This window comes from Octopus bimaculoides, chromosome 2, assembly GCF_046866305.1.
Source record: "Octopus bimaculoides isolate indiv1 chromosome 2, ASM4686630v1, whole genome shotgun sequence".
Classification (NCBI taxonomy): Eukaryota; Metazoa; Mollusca; class Cephalopoda; order Octopoda; family Octopodidae; genus Octopus; species Octopus bimaculoides.
The window spans coordinates 37,411,100-37,431,891 of NC_142929.1; the positions used below are offsets into that span (position 1 = coordinate 37,411,100).

The window sequence follows — 20,792 nt, forward strand, 5'->3', positions numbered from 1 at the left end:
TCTGTAAATATATTTCAATCTGTAAGTGATGACAGCAACTTACCAAATGGTGAACAAGTCTTAGACAAGTGCAATTTAGGCCAATGATCTGTGTTTCAGAAAATGTTAATATCATTCTGTGTTAAAAACTAAGAATATCGTTTACTATCAGAAACTGGCAATGAAATGTATATTCAAATTTTATTTATTTTTAGAATTATGAAATGATGTTAGCAAAATTGATTTTAATTATGAAAGAATGTGAGCCAAACATTTGATATTTTCTGAAAACATGTACCTAGAAGGAAAAGCATTCTTTTCAACTAACCATACTGCTGGGGTTTTGAATTGTTGTTTTGTTTTGTTTTTGTTTTTTTGCATTGGAATCTTATTTTTTCTATTTTTTTCTTTGTGTGTGTGTGTGTGTGTGTGTATGTATGATGTACTCAAAATATTCCAATGAACAAAAAAGAAAAACAATTTATGTGTATCTGTGTGTGTGTATAAGTAAATCAATGATTTTAATTAAATATGTTCAATTATTTTTAGGAGAAACAGAGTTTTCTTCAACAACATGATGGCATTGGAGATATTTCCAAAGTTCCTGCTGTAAACTCAGATACTTTCACCAGGGATCCTTTATGTGCTGCTGCAGTCACAAGTCAAGAAGAATTTGAAGATCAATGTGAACGTGCAAGGCAGCTGTTGGATGTTTTTGACAGTAATGTAATCAATCAAGGCCACTTAAGGATTAAAGATTTTGATGAAAGAATTGACAAGAAAATAAGGGTATGCATTCTTTTTATTTACATCAGTCCACTTAATTTTTGATGAACTTTAATTTCAGTTTTACTTTGTGTCAGTTCAGTATATTAAATTTTTCAATATACTTCAAGTTTATAGATAAAAATTATCAAAAGAAAACTAATTGAAATCTATTTTCAATTTAGATTAAGCACCAGTTAGTTGTCAAATATTTCTATATACATTTTCATGATGTTTACAGCAAGAAGATCAGAGATAACTGTAGAAAAATATTGGAGGGTGAAGTTATTTGTAGGTTCGCTAATCTGTAACAAAGAAAATTATCATCACTATTTAATTTTTTTTCTAAAGGATCCTAAACTTTCTACCTTCTATATTACTCTCTCTCTCTCTCTCACTCACTCACTCACTTTATTGATAGTATTTTTTTCCTTCAACTATCTTTCCTGATTAAAATGTTCTTTCAACTTTTTTATTTTTTATTGAATATTGATAACTTCTAAAAATGTGTTTTGGTTTGATTTTTAGTAGATAACTGTACTTGGAATATTTATTTACTTACACTATTGAATTGGTTTTCATCGATCTATCAGCCACAACTTTTCAACATAAAGATCAGATTTATTTCTGTTTATGAAATATCTAGTTCGTCATGTTATTTTATTTTATCATGTTATTTTATTTTAAAATGTATTCTTTGCTTAGATTGTTCAAATATGAAAAACAAAATTCCAAATAGACAAAGAAAATTCCTTAGATTCTAATATCTTTGTTTTAAAGAAGAAAAAATACTATTCAGTTATGCAGTTTTGTTGGCGAGTATATCCCCTTTCTTCTGACCAATCCAAAGAAAGAAGAAATCTGTTGTTGAACAGTGTCAGTCTGTGATTTTCGTTAGTTAACAAACATTATAGAGTCATATCCTTATGTATTTACTCTTTCTGTAAAATAATCCCTGATTAGAATAGAGGATTTTTTTTTAAAAAGTTTGTTTTTGTTTTTTTTATACTTTTTCATTTTAAGACATGTATAAAATAACTTGTTTCCGAATGGCTGTTTTTATCATACTGAGATCTATAGAAAAGTTAACTGAAAATTTCAGAATAAAATAATTTATTTGAAATCAAGAAAATGAGAAGTATTATTTTATTGATGTTGCTTTGTAAAGAGGATCAATTGTATAATGTATAGATTTTAGAACAGTCCTTATACTATATTTGATATAACTCTATTCAAGTATGGTAAAGCATTTGTATTGTCATTGAATTTTTGTTTATTTATCTATTATATGAGTCACTGTAACAGTTACCTTAATATACATTTCAATATTGACAAGTACTGCAGAATGGTGATAAGTTCCTTGAAAACTGTGCTTATGATGTAATTTCAATTCCTTCTTGAGCCATTTCATTTAACTCACTTCTGTTTTTCATTGATTTATATTCATCAGTTTTAATGTCTTTTTCACATTTCTTAGGATGTAGTACAAGTAAAAGGTTATGAAAGCAGTACTAAGTTTTTCTGGTGAATATCTATACAAATTGCATTAAAAGGTTAATAGCTGTGATTCTCTTCAATTATTGATAGTGACATTTTTCTCTTTCATGCCTATTCATTAATGTTGTTATTTATCTCTAGGTCAGGCTGACTAAGCAGACCTATAATTAAAGTAATTCCAGCTATGGCCATTATGGGGTGGGGGAGGGTCTCCAGGTATAGTGTAACATATTAAAAACATAATATTCAATGTCTTTTTAATGTTACGGTGTGATTTGAAAGACCTTCGGCTGCAATTTCTAACAAATTGAGAAATCATGTAGAGACTATTTATTCTCTAACATATACTACTACTGCATTTGGTTAATGAATTATAAATATATCCTTCTTTCATGTGTATCTTGTCATTGTTGTTTTGGGTTAATTTTTTTCTGCTCTTTACCTGTGAATACACAAATAAAAAAAACATCTGCAGTCTAGTATATTCTTTCCAATGATAGGGCTTATATGTTTAATGTTTGAAAAACTTGAATTTTTTTTTTATCCACTTGTGAAGTGAATCTATCTTCAACATTAATATCTACAATCATTACATCAGCATTTTAATTCTCAGGCAACAAGATATGTCTATAAAGTCCCATGAATAATTTTGAAAAGAAAACATTTTTATTCCATTGTTTACTTTTTAAAAATCTTTTAGCAGTAAACTTTTTTATTTCTAAATTTTTGGCTTTAATTTCTTTTCCAATACGTGTTCTGTAAGTGACTATATATCAACTTGTTAGGTTAGCTAGCTTTCTTTACTAATATGTCTCCTATCTGCTTGAGATTATATATTACCATCTTCCTTAGATTTTATTATCATTATAAAGGTTTCTATTCATTAAATTAATATTGATTTAGCTTGAAACAGTTTGATTTAAAAAGAAAACTTTTTGTATCCATGTCCAAATTAACAGAAGTTGGTATTTGTATTTCTTTGCAGTAACTCCTGTTGATTTTCAAAGCATTGAAAGTGGTATAACTGTGAAAGCTTTATATATATATATATATATATATATATATATATATATTCAAATATGTGAAATGTTTATCTTAAAATTGTCATAGTCTACTTACTAAAAGGAAAAGTTCAAAGTTGGCATAAATGCCAGAATTATTTTGCTCATAGGGAAGATCCATTCGAGAGAGGATAGATTTTTGCTGTAGGTGAAAGAGAATATGAAGTGAAGTAGTTAAGTTTCATTTCTTTTATAAAAAGTAGAAAATAATCAAGATACATGAAGATAATTAGCTGAGTACTATATATATATATATCAGACTGGAGCCTGGTGTTGCCATCCGGTTTCACCAGTCCTCAGTCAAATCGTCCAACCCATGCTAGCATGGAAAGCGGACGTTAAACGATGATGATGATGATGATGATATATATATATATATATATATATAAAAATTGTGAAGAAGTTTCTCCCCTGCTGCTTTTCTTAAAATTTCTCCTATTTGAAAGATTAAGGATTATAAAAGTTATTAGCAACAAAACTTTTCTCATTTGGATTTTTCATCTTTGAAAATTTTATGAATATGCTTTTATTTTTATTTTCTTTTATATTTAGAAGTTTCACTGTCAACCAATTATTTTGGCTTGGTTTTTTATTGCATCATGTGAGGTTCTCATTTCAATATACGTAAGATTTTGATGTTGAAATTACGAGCTAGAATTATTCATGTATATCATTTTTGGAATTTAAGAAATTAGGAATTCCTTAAAGGTGTAGACTGTGAATTCAATCCCAGCAATGCACTGTGCATGATTAATGTGTACATTCAAGATTAACACCAAAGAATGTTCAGAAGGAATACATATGTAGATCATAGCATATATATTGCCTATTGAGCCAAACCAACATAATTCAGTGAAGACTGCTCTTTATATAGATAACTGTATTGAGGGGGTGGCAGATAAAAGAAATTCATGATTAGGAAAATTCATTTTAAATGGATATGAGGAGAGTCTACATTTATTCGTCTAATATAGTTTCTAATGAATGGAAGGTTGATATAAACGACAATATTGAGTTCATCAATATTATTTCAAATTACTTCATTCACATAGATTATTTCAGGGGATTTCATTTATTCTTTTTCTAGATTCAGTTATTGGATTGTGGCCATGCTGGGGCACTGTCTTCAAGGGTTTCTTTGATCATATTTACCCCACTATTTATTTCAGTCTGGTAGCAATTTTATTGATCTTTATTTATGAAGTTACTACATTATGGGGACTTACAGGAACACAACATAAACAACAATGGTTTTTTTTTTTTTTGACTAGTGTAAATATGAACATGAATGCACGCATATGTTTGTGTGTGTGTATGTATGTATATATATATATATATATATATATATATGGACAGGTTTTGTCTTTTCTATCCAAAGTGTTTTTTTGCCTAGTGCTTACGTGCTATAATTTAGCTTTATCTGCTTCGAGATTCACCATTCCCAAAAAGAATTATTTCATGCTAAGTTTCTAAATTTGATATTGTCAACAATATACATGTGTGTGTGTATTACATGCACTGATACATATATACACTTGTGTACATAGAAACAGACATGTACACATAGTACACAAATTTTATACTACAATGTACAGCTTCTGCTAAACTCATATAACACACAAACGCATGCTTTGAATCTTGGTGCTATAAAAATAAACACATACATGCACACATGCTTGCATGTGTGTATTTTTATAGTAGAAAATTTCAAAGCCTGCCTTTCTGTTTGTATGTTATGTGATTTCCACAAAAACAGTATTTTGTGGCAATAAAATTTTTTTTCGACAAATGCACTCTAAACCATTGGCAGTTTTGCCTAACATATGTTTCAATGTATTTCTGAGCCCTAGAAGCCTCAAAACTGAAGGATTGTTTTTGTTTTGTTTTGTTTCTTCATGGAAAACTAACTTCTCTCCTTTGATAAAGAACAGACAATAGAAAATATGTGCTTTCATTCACATATATACCTCTACACAAGACTTACTTATCCATATCTATCTCTATATACATGTGTTCCTATCTTTCTCTCTGTATGCATGTGTGCTTGCATGCACACACACACATGCATATACATACATATATATATATATATATATATGTAATGACTGCCAGTTTGCATGCATGTTTGTATGTGTATGTGCACATATGTGTTTGTTTATATAGAGATCAATCCATTTTTTTCATGAAACTTTTCAGATAAATAATTGTAGTTTTTTTTTTTTTAGTTTTCAAAAAAAGAGAAATCAACTCTTTGCATTTATGTGTGTACATATTTATCTTTATGGTTGGGATGTGATTGAACCAAATAACTCTATCTTTCTGTGTGAGCATTTTTATATATACAGAGTGTTTGGGTTAAATTTGACAGTTTGCATAAAAAGAAAAGAATATACAATATCCCTTCCAAAATAAAAAAAGAAAAAAAAGAAAAGCATTTTTAAAAAATCAAAAATATCAACAAGATTGTAGCTGAGAGGTAAGTTTACTCAAAGTAACTACCCTCAGCTTTCACCACAGCTGCAAGATGGCTCCAGAATCTGGCACATGCATTCTTCAGTGTGTCTCTGGGGAGATCTTTGAACACTTCCTTGATCTTGATGACTAGCATAGGCTTAGTGTTTTAGACAGTGCAGTTGGTGTCTTTCTCAACTGCATCCAACACATGGCATTACAATTGAAAGAATTAAGAGGCCAAGAACTGGGGCTGGTAAAGTAATAGAAATTCTCCAACAACAACTTCTGACTCTTTTTGAGGGTGAGGCAAAGAGCTGAATCCTGCTGCCACACATATGGCTATTCAGTTGCAACCCTCTCCAGCCAAGGTTTGACCACAATCTTCAGCAGCTTCACATAGCCATCTGAATTGAGCCTAAAGCCCTATTCATTGGTTGTTGGATGAATTCCAGCATGCAGACAGTTGGAACACCTGCTATGTCTGTTCCTGCTGTCCACATCATGTCTTAAAACCTTTACAATGTCCATAGAGCATTGAGCAATAGTTATAATGTGGGCATTTTGACACCTTGCAAGAAATTATCATGATAAGGTAAACAGTAAACTACAACTTTAATCTTTATGCTTTAACCTTTATGCTTCTTAACACCAGTCACTGTCCACCAATGCATCAAGCTATTCTTGAAGAAGGAGACATAAAACTCATCGAATTTAGCCTGAACACCTTGTACTATTTAGATGTGCGGCTTTTAGATTGTATATTTCTTTATTAAAAGAATTTTTTAATTTTCTCTATTTTGTTTCCTTCACATATTTAGAATATCCAACATATAGCTAAGGCATACATCTCAAACACACTCACAGACATTTCTAATTACAAACACGTGTGCACAAAGACAACACACTCACACACACATGTACATACACATATGCTCATATAGGAGGGAGAGAAGAAAAATACTGAAGTCCCTCTGTGTGTGCTTGCATATTTTGGCTTGGTTTCTATAGCTGGATGCCTTTCCCAACGTTAACCACTTTACAGAATGTACTGGGTGCACTTTTTGTAGTAAAAAATGAAATGCATGAGTGAGAAGCAGTTCTTTTATCTATGTGAGCAATCCCTCTGAATAGAAGCTGACTCCAAATGTGGCAACCCATCCAGCCCGTGCCAGCATGGAAAGTTGACATAAAATGATGATGATGTACAGTACATACATGCATACTCTCTCTCTCTCTTTCTCTTTCTCTCTCTCTCTCTCTCTCTCTCTCTCTCTCTCTCTCACTCTGTCTCTCACTCACACACACACATACACAGTTATTGTTATAGAGAGGTAGATATTGATATATTATTGTTTTTTTTTTCTGTCTGTTCCAAATGGTGTCAATTATCATACTTTTACTTATTTTCTATAGAAAGAAGACTGTCTTTATGTATGTCTGTTTATGGCAGGAATGTGGTTACTTGGCATACCAGAAATAGCAGTCATTTATTACTTGTTTTGCTGTCTGTCTTTGAGAATATCTTCAGTCTCTAGCTAAATAATTTGTGTACGACTTCTACCATATTTATTATTTATTAAAAATTCTTTTCTTGCTTTTGTTTACTTCAGTGGTCTTGAAAGCTAGTCTCTGTCTATCTGCCTATCTACCAGACTCTTTCTCTATCTTTTTCTGTCTGTCTCTCTCACTCTCTTTCCATCTATGTTTATCTGCTGCACTCTCTCTTTTTGTCTTCCATATTCACTCTGCTCAGTGTGTATGTAATTACTATCAGTTAAATACTAAGATTAATTATAGTTGCTTTAACTGATTACCCATGGACTTTGGCCAATACCAGAAGTATTCCTTGTAATAATTATTTATTACAATATATATATGATATTGTGCTATTTGGTACAGGGGATTGCCATAAGTTTTACTTTTCGAGTATTGCTTACAATTGTATAGTATTGGAAGTCTTGTGTTTACTTATTCTTTCTTCTGATTATTTCATCTTTTGTTTGATGATATGCTTCATCTTATGCTATTTGAATTTACTGCACTTGATACAGCTTAGAGCAAAAAGTGAGTTCTTTGGGTTAAACAACTAGCCACAATAGTATTAAGGCAATTGATTTAAACTCAATCATTCGAATTATATTATACACAGTAGTTGTTTTGAACTATTTTCCAGAATCAATGCCTTTTTCCCAGTTTGGAGAGATCATATTGTTGAAGGTTTGATTAAGTAATCAAAACACTAATAAAAGTTAAGCCACTGTTTAATGCAGTTCTTGTCTCTAAAACCACATAAGTAGATGTGAATAGAAGACTTGATGCATTTTTCGATTTGGTTTATAAGGAGCCTGGCTATCTTTGAAATATGACAATAGTTTCAGCAATACTCTGTGGAATGCTTTATGAAGAGAAAGCAGTAGTAAAATTCTTTCAGTCAAAAGAAAGAGATTTATGCACTTGTTGCCATCAACCTATCTTTAACAAAGGTTAAATATTGCTTGCAAATTTATATGAATTGGTATTGCTGTATTCATTTATTATGACATCAATCATAACATGAAGGTCTGTTGACCAAATGTTCAGGTCAGCGTTTTTATATTTGGTTAGAATAGTTTGTTTATGTTTCGTTAACTCAGTGAATTGAACAGAGCAAGTAATAGGCTGTGGAATATATTCTGTCAGCAGCTATATGTATCTTGGCAGTCCTTTTTTCTCTAACAGATGTCTCTCATTATCTCTTGCACACTCTATTCTCATGACTAGTAAGCTTTAAAATCAGCCTTGACTTTTGTAAGCTACAGCTGCAAGATTTTCTTAGAGTTAAATTTTAACAGAATGTTCTTTTCGTTTAAAAGCTGGTAGACGTATTTTATTTTCAATAAAATGATATGGCTGTTTTTATGATGTATTGCTAAAGTGAAACACTATTGTAAGATATTTCAAGTTATCATGATTTAATAACAGAAAATAAGTGAATATTTGCCAAATTGTTATTTTCAATAAGCCACATTTGCTTACTTAAACATATCAATATTTATAGTGTATGATGTTTTAGTTTCTTTTTTCTGCACTTTTTTCCCAGTCCTCTATTTTAAAGAGGTATGTTTGGTGACAAAAACACTGGAAAAGTCTCATTTGAATAAAAAGATAGTTGGATTCTTAACTTATCAAGATCAATGGATCAAAAATAAAACCATCTCTGAATAATATTTTCAAATTGGCTTGTTTCCCCACCGTCTCTCTTTCTCTCTCTCCTCTCTCTCTCTCTCCCTCCCTCTCTCTCTCTCTCCCTCCCTCTCTCTCTTCCTCTCTCTCTCCCTCCCCCTCTCTCTCTCAGGTCATCATTTCAAGTTTCATATTTTTCCAGTTGTTCAGCTGATTCTATGTTATGTATTGTGTACATTAAGCACTATTTTTAGCAGTTGGTAAACACAAATATTCAGCAATCTGTGTGTGTACATAAGTTTATGTGTATGCATATATATATATGTGTGCTTTAGTATATGTTTGTGTGTGTATATATCTATATATGTATGTATACATGTGTGCATGTATATATATATATATATATATATATATATATATATATATGTATGTAAATAAGTGAAATCATTTTCAATCGATATTGAGAAAATATTTATATGAACTGTTAAATTCCAATGACCATGTCAATAAATAAGATTTGTTGCATTTCCTATATCTATCTAAGGAAAATACTGGGTATTTTAATATTCTTTTCCTACCTCACTCAGAAATTCCTATTCAGAGCTTGTTTACAGCCTGAGTGTTTGTGTAATTGTTTATTGGCATAAGTTGGGTGAAACTTCAATAAATCACATGTCCAGAATGCTGTTATCCATCTGTATGTTGCTATTCATCAGTATGCTACTATCATTCAGAAAGCACAATCTTGAGATTGTTAAAGATGGCTATGCAAAAGTTCACTGCATCAATATTGATGAAAAGATATTTAAAATTCTATTAACATTCATAACATTGCTGTGCTACTGCTAACCTTTTCCAAATGCGAGTCTTACCGATATTGGCAAAATGTAATTTTTTCAGTGGTAGATGTAGTGACAGGGTTCTTTTTGCTGTTTACCAATTAAAGTCTCTCTCTCTCTCTCTCTCTCTCTTTCTCTCTCTCTCTCTCTCTCTCTCTCTCTCTCTCTCTCTCTCTCTCACACACACACACACCCTTTGTTTCTCCACATGTAGATTATTATTGTATTTAAATGACTTAAATCACCTGTTATTCTGTAATTTCTTTTTCAGTTTCCTTGCTAATGATGTTTGTCATATATATTGAATCCTTGTCACCACAGCAGTGCTGTCGTGCCTATTTAAAATAAGTTTTAACGCCCTATAAATATTATTAGTTATTCATTGTTATCACTTGACTGCTGTATATACATTTCTGTTATACAGAATTACACATACACATTTACTTTCTCTTTCTTTTTCCTCAGTTAACTACATATAGAAATATATTAAGCAGAGAACCTTTTTATTATGAATAGCTGAATATTGCTATTACTTAATCCATTATTCTATCAGTGTTTATCAGTGTTTTAATATCAAATTTTGTTTTTTATGGGTTGGATGTGTTTGCATGCCACCATTTATCTCAGACTTTCACTATCTCATTGAAACGCCCAACATCCTGAGATCTGTCTTCACTTGCGTCCGCCCCACTGCTCTTCCTCAACTGACATGTAGCACATTTTCATCCTGTACTTGTTGCTCATTTGCATCACCAGGTCTCTACCAACAGTTGTCCTTTTCTTTTTATTATTGGCTTGGTTTTGAGGAACTAGCTGTTTCCATAGCCTTCACAAGCTCTCTGAGGCTGGTTGTGATTGATGTAGTTAACATTTCAATCATATGGCAGCAGGACAAAGCATATATAAAGAGAGAATAAGGATGACATCCTGCAAAGAAGTAGTGGGTAGTGTAGTCTGTGGGAGTGATGGATTCCACATGGGTGCTGAGAAGAGATGACAAATAAGTCGGGAGTGCCCAAGTGGATTAGCACAGTCAGTTTCAAGGAAAAGAAACCACTGTAGTAGTGGTAGAAATGCATTAAGAGGTGACAGTATGTCTGGTCAGTCGTTGGAGTGTGTATGCCTATCAGTTGAGTGATGTTTCTGTGGATGGAGTCTTGGTTGTCTGAACACATAGCAGCAACAGTATCCTAGATGTGGAAACAGTATTCTAATATAGATTTCTCTCGGCTTTGTAAAGTTTGTAGTTGTTGGTGAGAAGTGATGATGGGAGGTGGGGGAATATTTTCTAGTTCTGAATAGGAAGGACATTTTTTATGATGCAATTTTTACTGTGTTGATATTTATTTGCCATAAGAGATTTTCAGGGTTGGTGAGGTTCAGTATTTGAAGCAAGAATGAGGTTTCTAATTGTGTGATGATTCTGTTAAGAGATGCGGCAATATTTTGTTGATATGAATTGTGATTGTGTCTGTGCTGTTAAAGTAGAAAAGTTAGTGTGATCTCATTACAGGATAATTTTTGACATCTCTGTTCATGATGTTTAGGCTGCATGTAGATGTTTGGGAGAAATGAATGGTGGAATCATTTGTATAGGTGTGTGCTTTGTTGAAGGTGATAGCTAGTGAGTTGTTGATATATAAGAGCAAGAGCGTAAGTGGGTGGCGGGGAGCAAAGCAGAACACTGGGACACACCAACTTGATAGAATGTTGTTCGAGAAAGCTCCATGAGCATCCTGACAGTCAGTTTGCTGATGTTGAGTGAAAGAAAAGAGTTGGTCTCCAGTAGATCTGGCTTTATGAAAAATGTATTGAAGGTGGTTAAAGAGGTACAGAGAATGTTGTTGCTAATGATTGTCTTCATTACCTCTGAGGTGTTGAAAATCCCTCTTGCTCTGCCAATTCTGTTAACAGAGTAAGAAGTGTTTTGAAGTGACTGGGATACTTTTGTACTTAGCAGGTATGTATGCATGTTGGTAAGCTTTGTGACGTTGAAAGATAGTTTGGGAATTTTACCTAGTGTGTGTGGTGTGAAGTTCCATCTAAAACAGACAGAAAATGTGGAGGCATTTTCCATAAAATACTTGCTTATAAAATCATTATAGTTGAAGAAAGTTGCTGCAGATCCTTCTGGCATGGAACCAATATGATCGACTGTAGCCTGAGATGCAAAGGAGCTTCCATGTTATACAATGCATGAAGACACCCTTCATGGTTTGGATAATTATCTTGTAGAAGTTATAGTACAGGATAAAACCCACACAGCGATTTTCTCCAAGCATGATAGATCATATCTTTTTCCTGAACTGCTACAGTGCAGCTATGAGTGAACCACTTGGGAGGTTTAGTACTGTGTGTTTGGGATATGTGTGAGATGTAGTAGGATATTCTTAAGAGGATGGTTTCAGTCACATCCAATAAATCCTCTTCTCCACTCCTCAGATTTCCCACACAATGCCTCTTACTGTTATGCAGCATCACTCGTCTTATATTGTTTGATTTTCACACTGAGGGAGAATGAGAGAGTGGAGGGGAGATCCTTTGTCAGAACAAAAACAGCAGTTCCTTGAGCATCCACTAACCATTCCCTATTCTAGCAGTTATGCCTTAACTACAGCCACTCCCAGAACTAATTACTAGATCACCTAGGTAACAAACAATCAACAGTATTCAGAAGTGAGCTGTCTGACTACCTCATGGATTACATTTCGTAGCTGCCCCCTACTGCTAGCTACAACTGTACATTTAGAACATCAAAAGCCCTGGTTCTCTGTCAGAGTGCCAGAGATCCCCCTGCATCTTGTTTACCCATTGTTTGCACTGATTATGGAGTATTGAGTTTCTGCCCCCCCCCCTTCCTACACATTGAGCAAAACACTGGTGTATGTACTCTCTGTTAGTAATTAGCATGTTGGTCTTTGCCATGTTAACCATTAGGTTATTAGTGGTTATTTTATAATTGCTAGAAACCAAGATCTTAACTCAGAATGCAGGCAAAATAAATCCTGTAAGGTATTTAATTCTCTGCTATTCTGTTTCTGCACACTTGTATTTCTCTGTGCACTATAATATTATGCATGAAAGCAAGCTCAAATACAATATATAGTCTGAGCAGTATTTTGTGAAATTTATTAAGTGCACATATAAGATTATAGCTAGATAATTCTTGTTAGTGCTATCACAAAATCTGAACTGAAAGCAAACATAGAGTATTATAAAGGCTATGTTTTTGAAGGCGGAATTCACTGTGTGCAATTATTTGAGTTTATTTTAAATTATCAGTGCCTGTGACAAGGACTGTATGAGATGGCTAGATTAACACATTTTTAAACATGGATACACTTATTTGTAATTATTCAGGTTTCTGAAGTCTGAATCTATCTTATTTGTATCTCAAATTTGTATTTTAAAATGTGATAGACAGAAAACTGTGCTTTTTAAAAACTCTAGACATAGTTATAAACTTCTCTTTTTATAGAAAGTCTATTTCATTATGATCTTTATGCATCTTTGAAAATTGAATTAAAGTATATTGTTACAAAAACGAATGTCTTTGGAAAGAAACATTGAATAGAAACATTCTTGTACAATGAAAATGAATATTTTTCCAAGTGAATGCACAATCTTTGAATAACAGGACTCTAAGAGCACTTACATATATTTGATTCCCATTCATTCTTTTCTAATTCTTTCCACTTATTAATTGAGAATACCTCAGTGAAATATTATTTCAGCTGAAGTCAAGGTATTGTATTTTATATTTCTGCAAGGCTAATTCTGATGGTCTGGAAATTACTATTTCAGTTTGGAAATATAGTTATATATACAACTCAAACTATTCTAACTAACCTTTCATAAAATGTAATTCAGTATTAGAAAAGAAAAGAAATGGTGAGCACAATGTACATGAAATTTTTAAAAATAAAAGTTTAGTATTATAGGATGTCTTATTGCCCATTGTAACATGTTGAGTCCTTTAATGTATGCAGTATATCTAGGGCAAGCCATCCATTTCTAAGATATATTTATCAAGAATGGCTGGTGTAGTGATTGACTTGTGCACAAAATGCCCACGTGAAATTTTCCCCTCAGATGGAGAAAAGAAACACTTGTGGTCATTTTTATTAACTCTCAAAGAGGAGGGGGAGATCATTTCAAGAAATTGAAAATTAGCTTCACAAAAGTAATTTATATGCTGAGGCGAAGTGCTGATCTATATATTTTTGTCAATTTTATTTCCCTGTTACTACTTACAACAGTAACGCAGTATTATTTTGTGGGCTTAATTTTGCTGACTTAAACTGGAGCCATTTCAAAGAACATATAGTCTTCTGTGTATGCACTTCTGCATGCATATGCACACACAAACACTATCAAAAGTAACTTAAAAGTGTGTGTGTGATTTTATACATATATATGTGCATGTGGTGTGTATGTATACGTTTCTACAGCAGGATGTCCTCATTACCAGTCCTTACCTGTTTCCAAGCAAGGTAACTTTCCCACATGGCTAGACATGTTTTTACAGAATATTGTAAATGAATGACAGTCATTTACAGCATTCATATGATGTCAGGACAAGGGGACTCATGCACACACACACACACACACACACACAAAGGACTTCTTTCAGTTTCCATCTATCAAATCCATTCTCAAGTTGTTGGTCAGCCTGCAGCTATGGTAGAAGGCACTTGCCTAAAGTGCCATGTAGTGGGACTGAGACCAAGAACATGTGGCTAGAAAGCAAACTTCTTAAACACACAGCCATGCCTGTGTCTATTAAAGAAGAAAAAATATCACAAAATGTTGTTTTGCACAAGCAGCTAAAATGAAAAGGATGAAAGGCTAATCTGACTTCAGTGGGATTTGAACTCAAAACGTCACAAAATATCTTGTGGTATTGCTTCCAGCTCTATATGTTCTAACAATTCTACCAACTCGTCCCCTTAATAATAATGATAATAATAATAATTAAACAAACAACATGTGCAGACAGAAACATTAATGATGCAATGCTACACTGATCGTATATTGCAGTTCCAGCAAAACAGGTTATTATCAAATAACCAGAGGCAGTTTTTTAAGAGCTTAGGAGGAGAGACAGAAGATAATATACCTCCTGAAGCAGAGGAAAGCCACCAGTATTGGAATAACATCTGGGGCAAAAGGTTTCCCACAACCACGGTGCTAAGTGAATTCATTCCGTGAGATCCGAACTCCATCACCCAGAGGCTCCATAATAGGACCATGTGCACATAACAACAGATGATGTAATTGCACAGGTATCAAAATTGCCAAACTAGAAAGTGGCAGGACCAGACAGAATTCAAGGCTGACACAGGTGAATTGAGTTGCAATTAGACAATTGCCTACAGAGTGGTGCAGTACTGGAGTGGATTGTAGAGGGGAAAGACAACATTGTTGATGAAAGATCAAAGGGCAATGAGGTTGACAATTACTGATCCATTGCTTGTCTTAACCTCTTATGGAAAGTGTTAACAGGCATCCTATGGAGACCTGAGAATTGAGATCACCAAGATGTGGCAGCTATGAGAGTCAAACATAAAGGTTGTCCTTATTGTCATCGGAGCATTGGTTTCAATACCACCCAACCTGAAATAACATCTGGAAACTATAGAAATACCTTACAAACTAGGTGTATTGCAAAAATCAGCTTAACTTGGAACTGCACATATATTGTGTAAAGTACTGTATGTCTGAGGTTCTTGTTGTGACTTGACAGACGGTACAAACCACTAGTAGATACAATATCTTAAGTCAACATCACGATATTGGATACTGTGTGACATCTTAAATAATAACAATAATAATAATCCTTTCTACTAAAGGCCTAAGGCTTGAAATTTGGGGATAGGGGACTAGTCGATTACATTGACCCCAGTGTTTCACTGGTACTTAATTCATCGACCCTGAAAGTTGACCCTGGCAGAATTTGATTTCAGAACATAAGGATGGATAAAATGCCATTAAACATTTTGCCTGATGCACTCACAATTCTGCCAGCTAATAATAATAATAAAAGGATTTGTATGTATATATATGTATGTATATATATACACACACACACACACATACACTAACACATATACATACGCACAGATAGATAGATTACTCTTCATTCAATGTCTAAGTTCCATGGAGTGATTATATATTTGTTTCTTTCCATTAAAAATGACACTACATCTTTACAAGTAACCTCACTCTTAAACAATTCTGGTCAAGTGATTTTTCAGCGTTAAAATTTATTTACGTAACTCTGTTTGAAGAAATACAACACTAATTTAAGTGTTATGTGCTGATGCTGAATTTTTATTCTCTTTGTGTATTTGGATCTATTTCTGTTTTTATAATTTACTAATGTAATATCTTAGACACTTCTTTTGCTTTGATACAAATATATTTTATTATTTATCTGCTTCGTTCTGATCAGCTTAGTTTATATCACCTTTGTCCTAAATTCGTTTGTAATACTCTTTCATTTACTAAGAAATTGTTTAAAAAGTAACAATACCTTAGCAGCATCAGATCTTTCTATCTATTTTATCCTTTGATGTATAGAAATATATTTTATATTTTGATATTTTCTAAGATTTTAGTTTTTTTACCCTTTCATGTTGTCAACAGCATGCCTTTTATTATGCATACATGATTTTTTATGCTGTTAGCTTCAAGTGTAGAAAACTTGCACAATACATAAGAATCAAATACTGGCTGTTTGAAAGAAAAAATAAATAACCCTTTTTTTTTGTGTGTGTCTGTCTTCATATATTGTAATGGAAATTATCATTATCACCATCTTACATCTATTTTCTTTGTTGGCATTGTTTGGACAGATCATTACATTGAAAAATAGTTCTTATTCAAAATTACTGCCCTTCCAGACAGATCAGGTGACCATGTCTTGTTCATACATTTCATTTTGGCTTAGTTTCTATAGCTGGATGCCCTTCCTAACACCAATTTATGGAGGTGCATTTTATTGAGACACTAGTATTAGAGAGGTAATCATGTTCTTGACAAGACTAAAGTATCCGCTGCTTCTTCATTAACAAGTGACCTAGAAAGAGTATTTGAAGTACATTTGGTACTATCCTTTATACAGAAGCATCACGACAGGAAAGAGAAGTAAAGTGATAAGGATGGTGGTGGTTGTTGGTGGGAGGGGGTAAATATAGGTAAGTCCAGTATTATTGCTAATGATATGAGCAACATGGTAGAGTGAGTGAAAAGAAGAAAGAGTGAATGACATAGAGATGAAAGGTATCAAAGAGGTGGGTGATGCTGCAAATGTAGACCTAACAGACATATTGAATAGCAACCCCAGCTCTCGATATATATCTATACGTTTCGGTGATAAACTAATATGCTTGGTTTTCTCTGAATGGTGGTATAAACCAGTGAACTAGAATGCTCGCATCCCTTAACCCTTTCGTTACCAACCCAGCTGAAACTGGCTCTGGCTCTGAGTACAAATGTTTTGTTTTCATAAGTTTTGAATTAAAATCTTCCACCAAACCTTAGTCACAATTTATGTTCCTAACACTAGCTGAATGATAACTAAGTTATTTTACTAAATTCTTTGTTATATTTAAAGTAACTGAAAGAAACACAGACCATCTCAAAATAAATACAATAACGAAAGGGTTAAGGGACTTTAGTTCCTTGACTAATTAAATGAAATTGAATTATATATATATCATCATCCAGTGTTTTAAATCCAGGTTTTGACCCTGTTAATGGGGATGGTCAAATATACCTCGATGCCATAGCAACTGACCTCACACCATCTCGTCATCTTGCCAGGTTTTGGGCATCCTCCTATATATATGCGTGGGTGTGTATTAAGAAGCTTGCTTCCAAACCACATAGTTCCAGGTTCAGTCTCACTGTGTGGCACCTTTGTCAAGTGACTTCTACTGTAGCCTTGAGCTGACCAAAGCCTTGTGAGTGAATTTGGTAGAAAGAAACCTATTGTATATTGTTTGTCTCCTCTGTGTTTAGCCCCTTGTAGGCAATAAAGAAATAAGAAACCTATCATATATGTATATGTGTATGTCTGTGTTTGTCCCCCACCACTGCTTGACAACTGGTGCTGGTATGTTTATGTCCCTGTGACTTAGCGGTTCAGCAAAAGAGACCAATAAAATAAATACTGGTGTCAATTCATTCGACTAAAAAGTTCTCCCGGGTGGTGCCCCAGCCACAGTCTAATGACTGAAGCAAGTAAAAGAAAATATAAAAGATATATTAGGTTGTTTCACATGAAATATCACATTTTTAATTGTTATTTCAGTCATTTAAAAACTCAATTATCTATACCTTGCATTTAATCTTGACCCTTTTTCTTTCCCAATAATATTGGTATACAAAATTCGTACCCACAGACCTTGTGAAAATGGTAACAACCAAACTATGTTGAGTGATTTTCTCGTATGAGTACAAACTGGGTCACTCTGCCACAGAAGCTCTACGGAATATCAAGTGGGCCTTTGGTAATGGTTTTGTTGACATCAGAACTGTTCAGAGATGATTCCAAAGAAATGGATACTCTTTGACAACAGCAGGAGAACAGGACAGTGATTAGATGCAGGAGAGTCATCTAAACAATGCCCAAACCTACCATTGCACCCTAAAATGTTAGTGGTCACTGTATGGTAGTCTACAAAGAGAGTTATTCATTATTCATTTTTGCAACAAGGAAAAACAATAACAGCAACATCATATTGCCAGGAAATTGATTGTATGCATGAACATTTGAAAAAGAAACAACCCAGACTAGTGAATAGAGGTTGCCCAATTTTGCTTCACGACAATGCACATCCTCACACTCCTCAATCTACGGTCCAAAAGTTGCAAAACCTGGATCATGAGATTTTGCAACATCCTTCCTATTCCCCTGATATCTCTCCTCCTGATTATCACTTATTTAAGTATTTTAAGCTTTTCATAAGCGATAAAACCTTCTTAAATAGAGAAGAGGTAATTAAAGCATTGGGACTGTTTATCACAGCAAAAGATGAATTTTTTCTTAAAGATGGAATATATGTCATAGAGAAACATTGGGTAAACGTCATAAATGAACATGGGTCATACTTTGATTAAATAAATCAATTCTCTAGCACTTCTGAAACATTTTATTGTTACCTTTCAAATATGACATTTCATATGTAACAACCTAATATATAGATTAGATAGGTATATAGATACACACACACACACACACACACATTTTTACTTCCTCTCCTCTGTTACTACTACTGTTTTTAACTTTTGTTTTAGCATACTTGTATGAAAGGGCATATCTTCCTCCAGTATTATGTGTTAATAGTCATCATAGCCCATTCTTACCAATTCCATAAGGCTCATCTTCCTGAAATTTGTCTTCACCACTGCATCCTAATCATCTTGAGTTTCCCTCTTCCATTGACTTTGCTCATTTGAGCACCCTGCACTTTTTTAATTCTCTATCCTCCATATGCATCAGGTGCCCATACTAAGACAGTCTTCTCTTTTGCACACTACATCTGATATCACTTATACCCAGTTTTTCTTCCAGCTCATTTGTGTCGCCATTCATGCACACTAACACTAGACATATGGCAGAGTATATTTGTTTCTGGCCTTTGTAATTTCTCTGTATACAAGACCCACATCTCATTATCATGCAACATCACATTTAATACAAAACCATTATATGATCTTTCCTTCATGCTGGGAGAAACCCTTCATTGCCAGCAGATCTGTGAAATTTTTCTTATCTGTTCTTACATTTTTATTCTGACTATTATAACATCTACTACTAATTAGGTCACCTAGGTAACAATTTTAATATTTCATATTGATATGTTAGTCTGTTGCTTATACGCTCAGTTTTACACACAAACACATACACACACACACATACACACACACACATATGTTACTCAAGTAAATTTGAACTGTTTAAAAAATATTCGATTAGATCAAGGAATTCTTGCTGTGAAAGGCATATATCCAAATGCTCTTTCTACTTCTAGTTCAAGTCATAAGAAATAAGTAAAAGAACACTTTTACAATCTGAATTTTCCATTGTAAATAAGATAGTAGTAGTGTGTATAATTTATGTTCATTTTCAAAATTGTTTATCAGATTTTATTTATTTATTTATTTTTTTGATCCCAAATAATATCTACTATCTTGTGTTTGTGGAATAATGCCAAAATATTACATTTAATTATCACTTTTTATATAGATTTAAGAGAAAACACTTGGAAACCTCTTTGCTTATATAAATAACTATTGGTTACCATGCCAACAAGAAAGTAAGCAGAGTAAATTGACTACAATTTTTAAAAAAATACAAAATACTTAGCCTGCTAAGAAGAAATACCTTTTTTTTTTTTTCACTTTAGACATGGGTTTAAAATTTTCTTGTAGTTATCTTCTGTGCTCTGAATATTTTCATCATCTGTTCCAAATTTGTAAATTTGTGTTAAGGTGGCTGGAAGATCTATTCTAAAACAATGCTCTTTTGAATTAAATAAGTTTCTGTATGATATAACATTACCTGAACTTTAAAAAATATACTTATAAAAAGAGCAATTTCCAACAGACTCATTTTACTTTTGTAATTATTAGTGCAAGGAGGAAGCCCAGAAGAAATAGTTTAGTTAAGTAGTTTATTTAGGCCTTCCTAAGCTATCAGAGTCATATAGTTGAGAGAAACAGGAATAAATGTTAGCACAGTTAATGCTTATTTTGAACTGTTGTTAATTAATTCAATGTACTTCTAGAGAAGTAATGGGCATAACATTTAGTAGTATTGATTAGAAAACAAGGCACAGTGTTGATGGGAAAAGGGTGACTGGTAATGAGATGGAAGCAGGATTAAGAAAGTATATTCAAAGGACTAGAAGTGTTTTAGTAACTTTAGACATAAATATCTTGAGTTTAAAGTTTTGAAGAAGTCAGACTAGCTTATTTATATGATTGATGATTTTTTTTTTTTAATTTTAGATAGTGAAGGAGGGTG

General features: G+C 33.1%; 1 protein-coding gene across 13 annotated transcripts in view; it reads left to right on the plus strand.

The window, feature by feature from the left end:
• Positions 1–20,792, plus strand: part of LOC106873450 (dystrophin) — a 712,951-nt gene that overhangs the window by 314,676 nt on the left and 377,483 nt on the right. For all 13 annotated transcript variants that reach the window (XM_089343243.1, XM_089343268.1, XM_089343278.1 and 10 more), the window contains one exon: positions 529–768. In XM_089343243.1, coding sequence (XP_089199369.1) covers positions 529–768 — 240 coding nt within the window. The remainder of the gene's footprint in view (positions 1–528; positions 769–20,792) is intronic.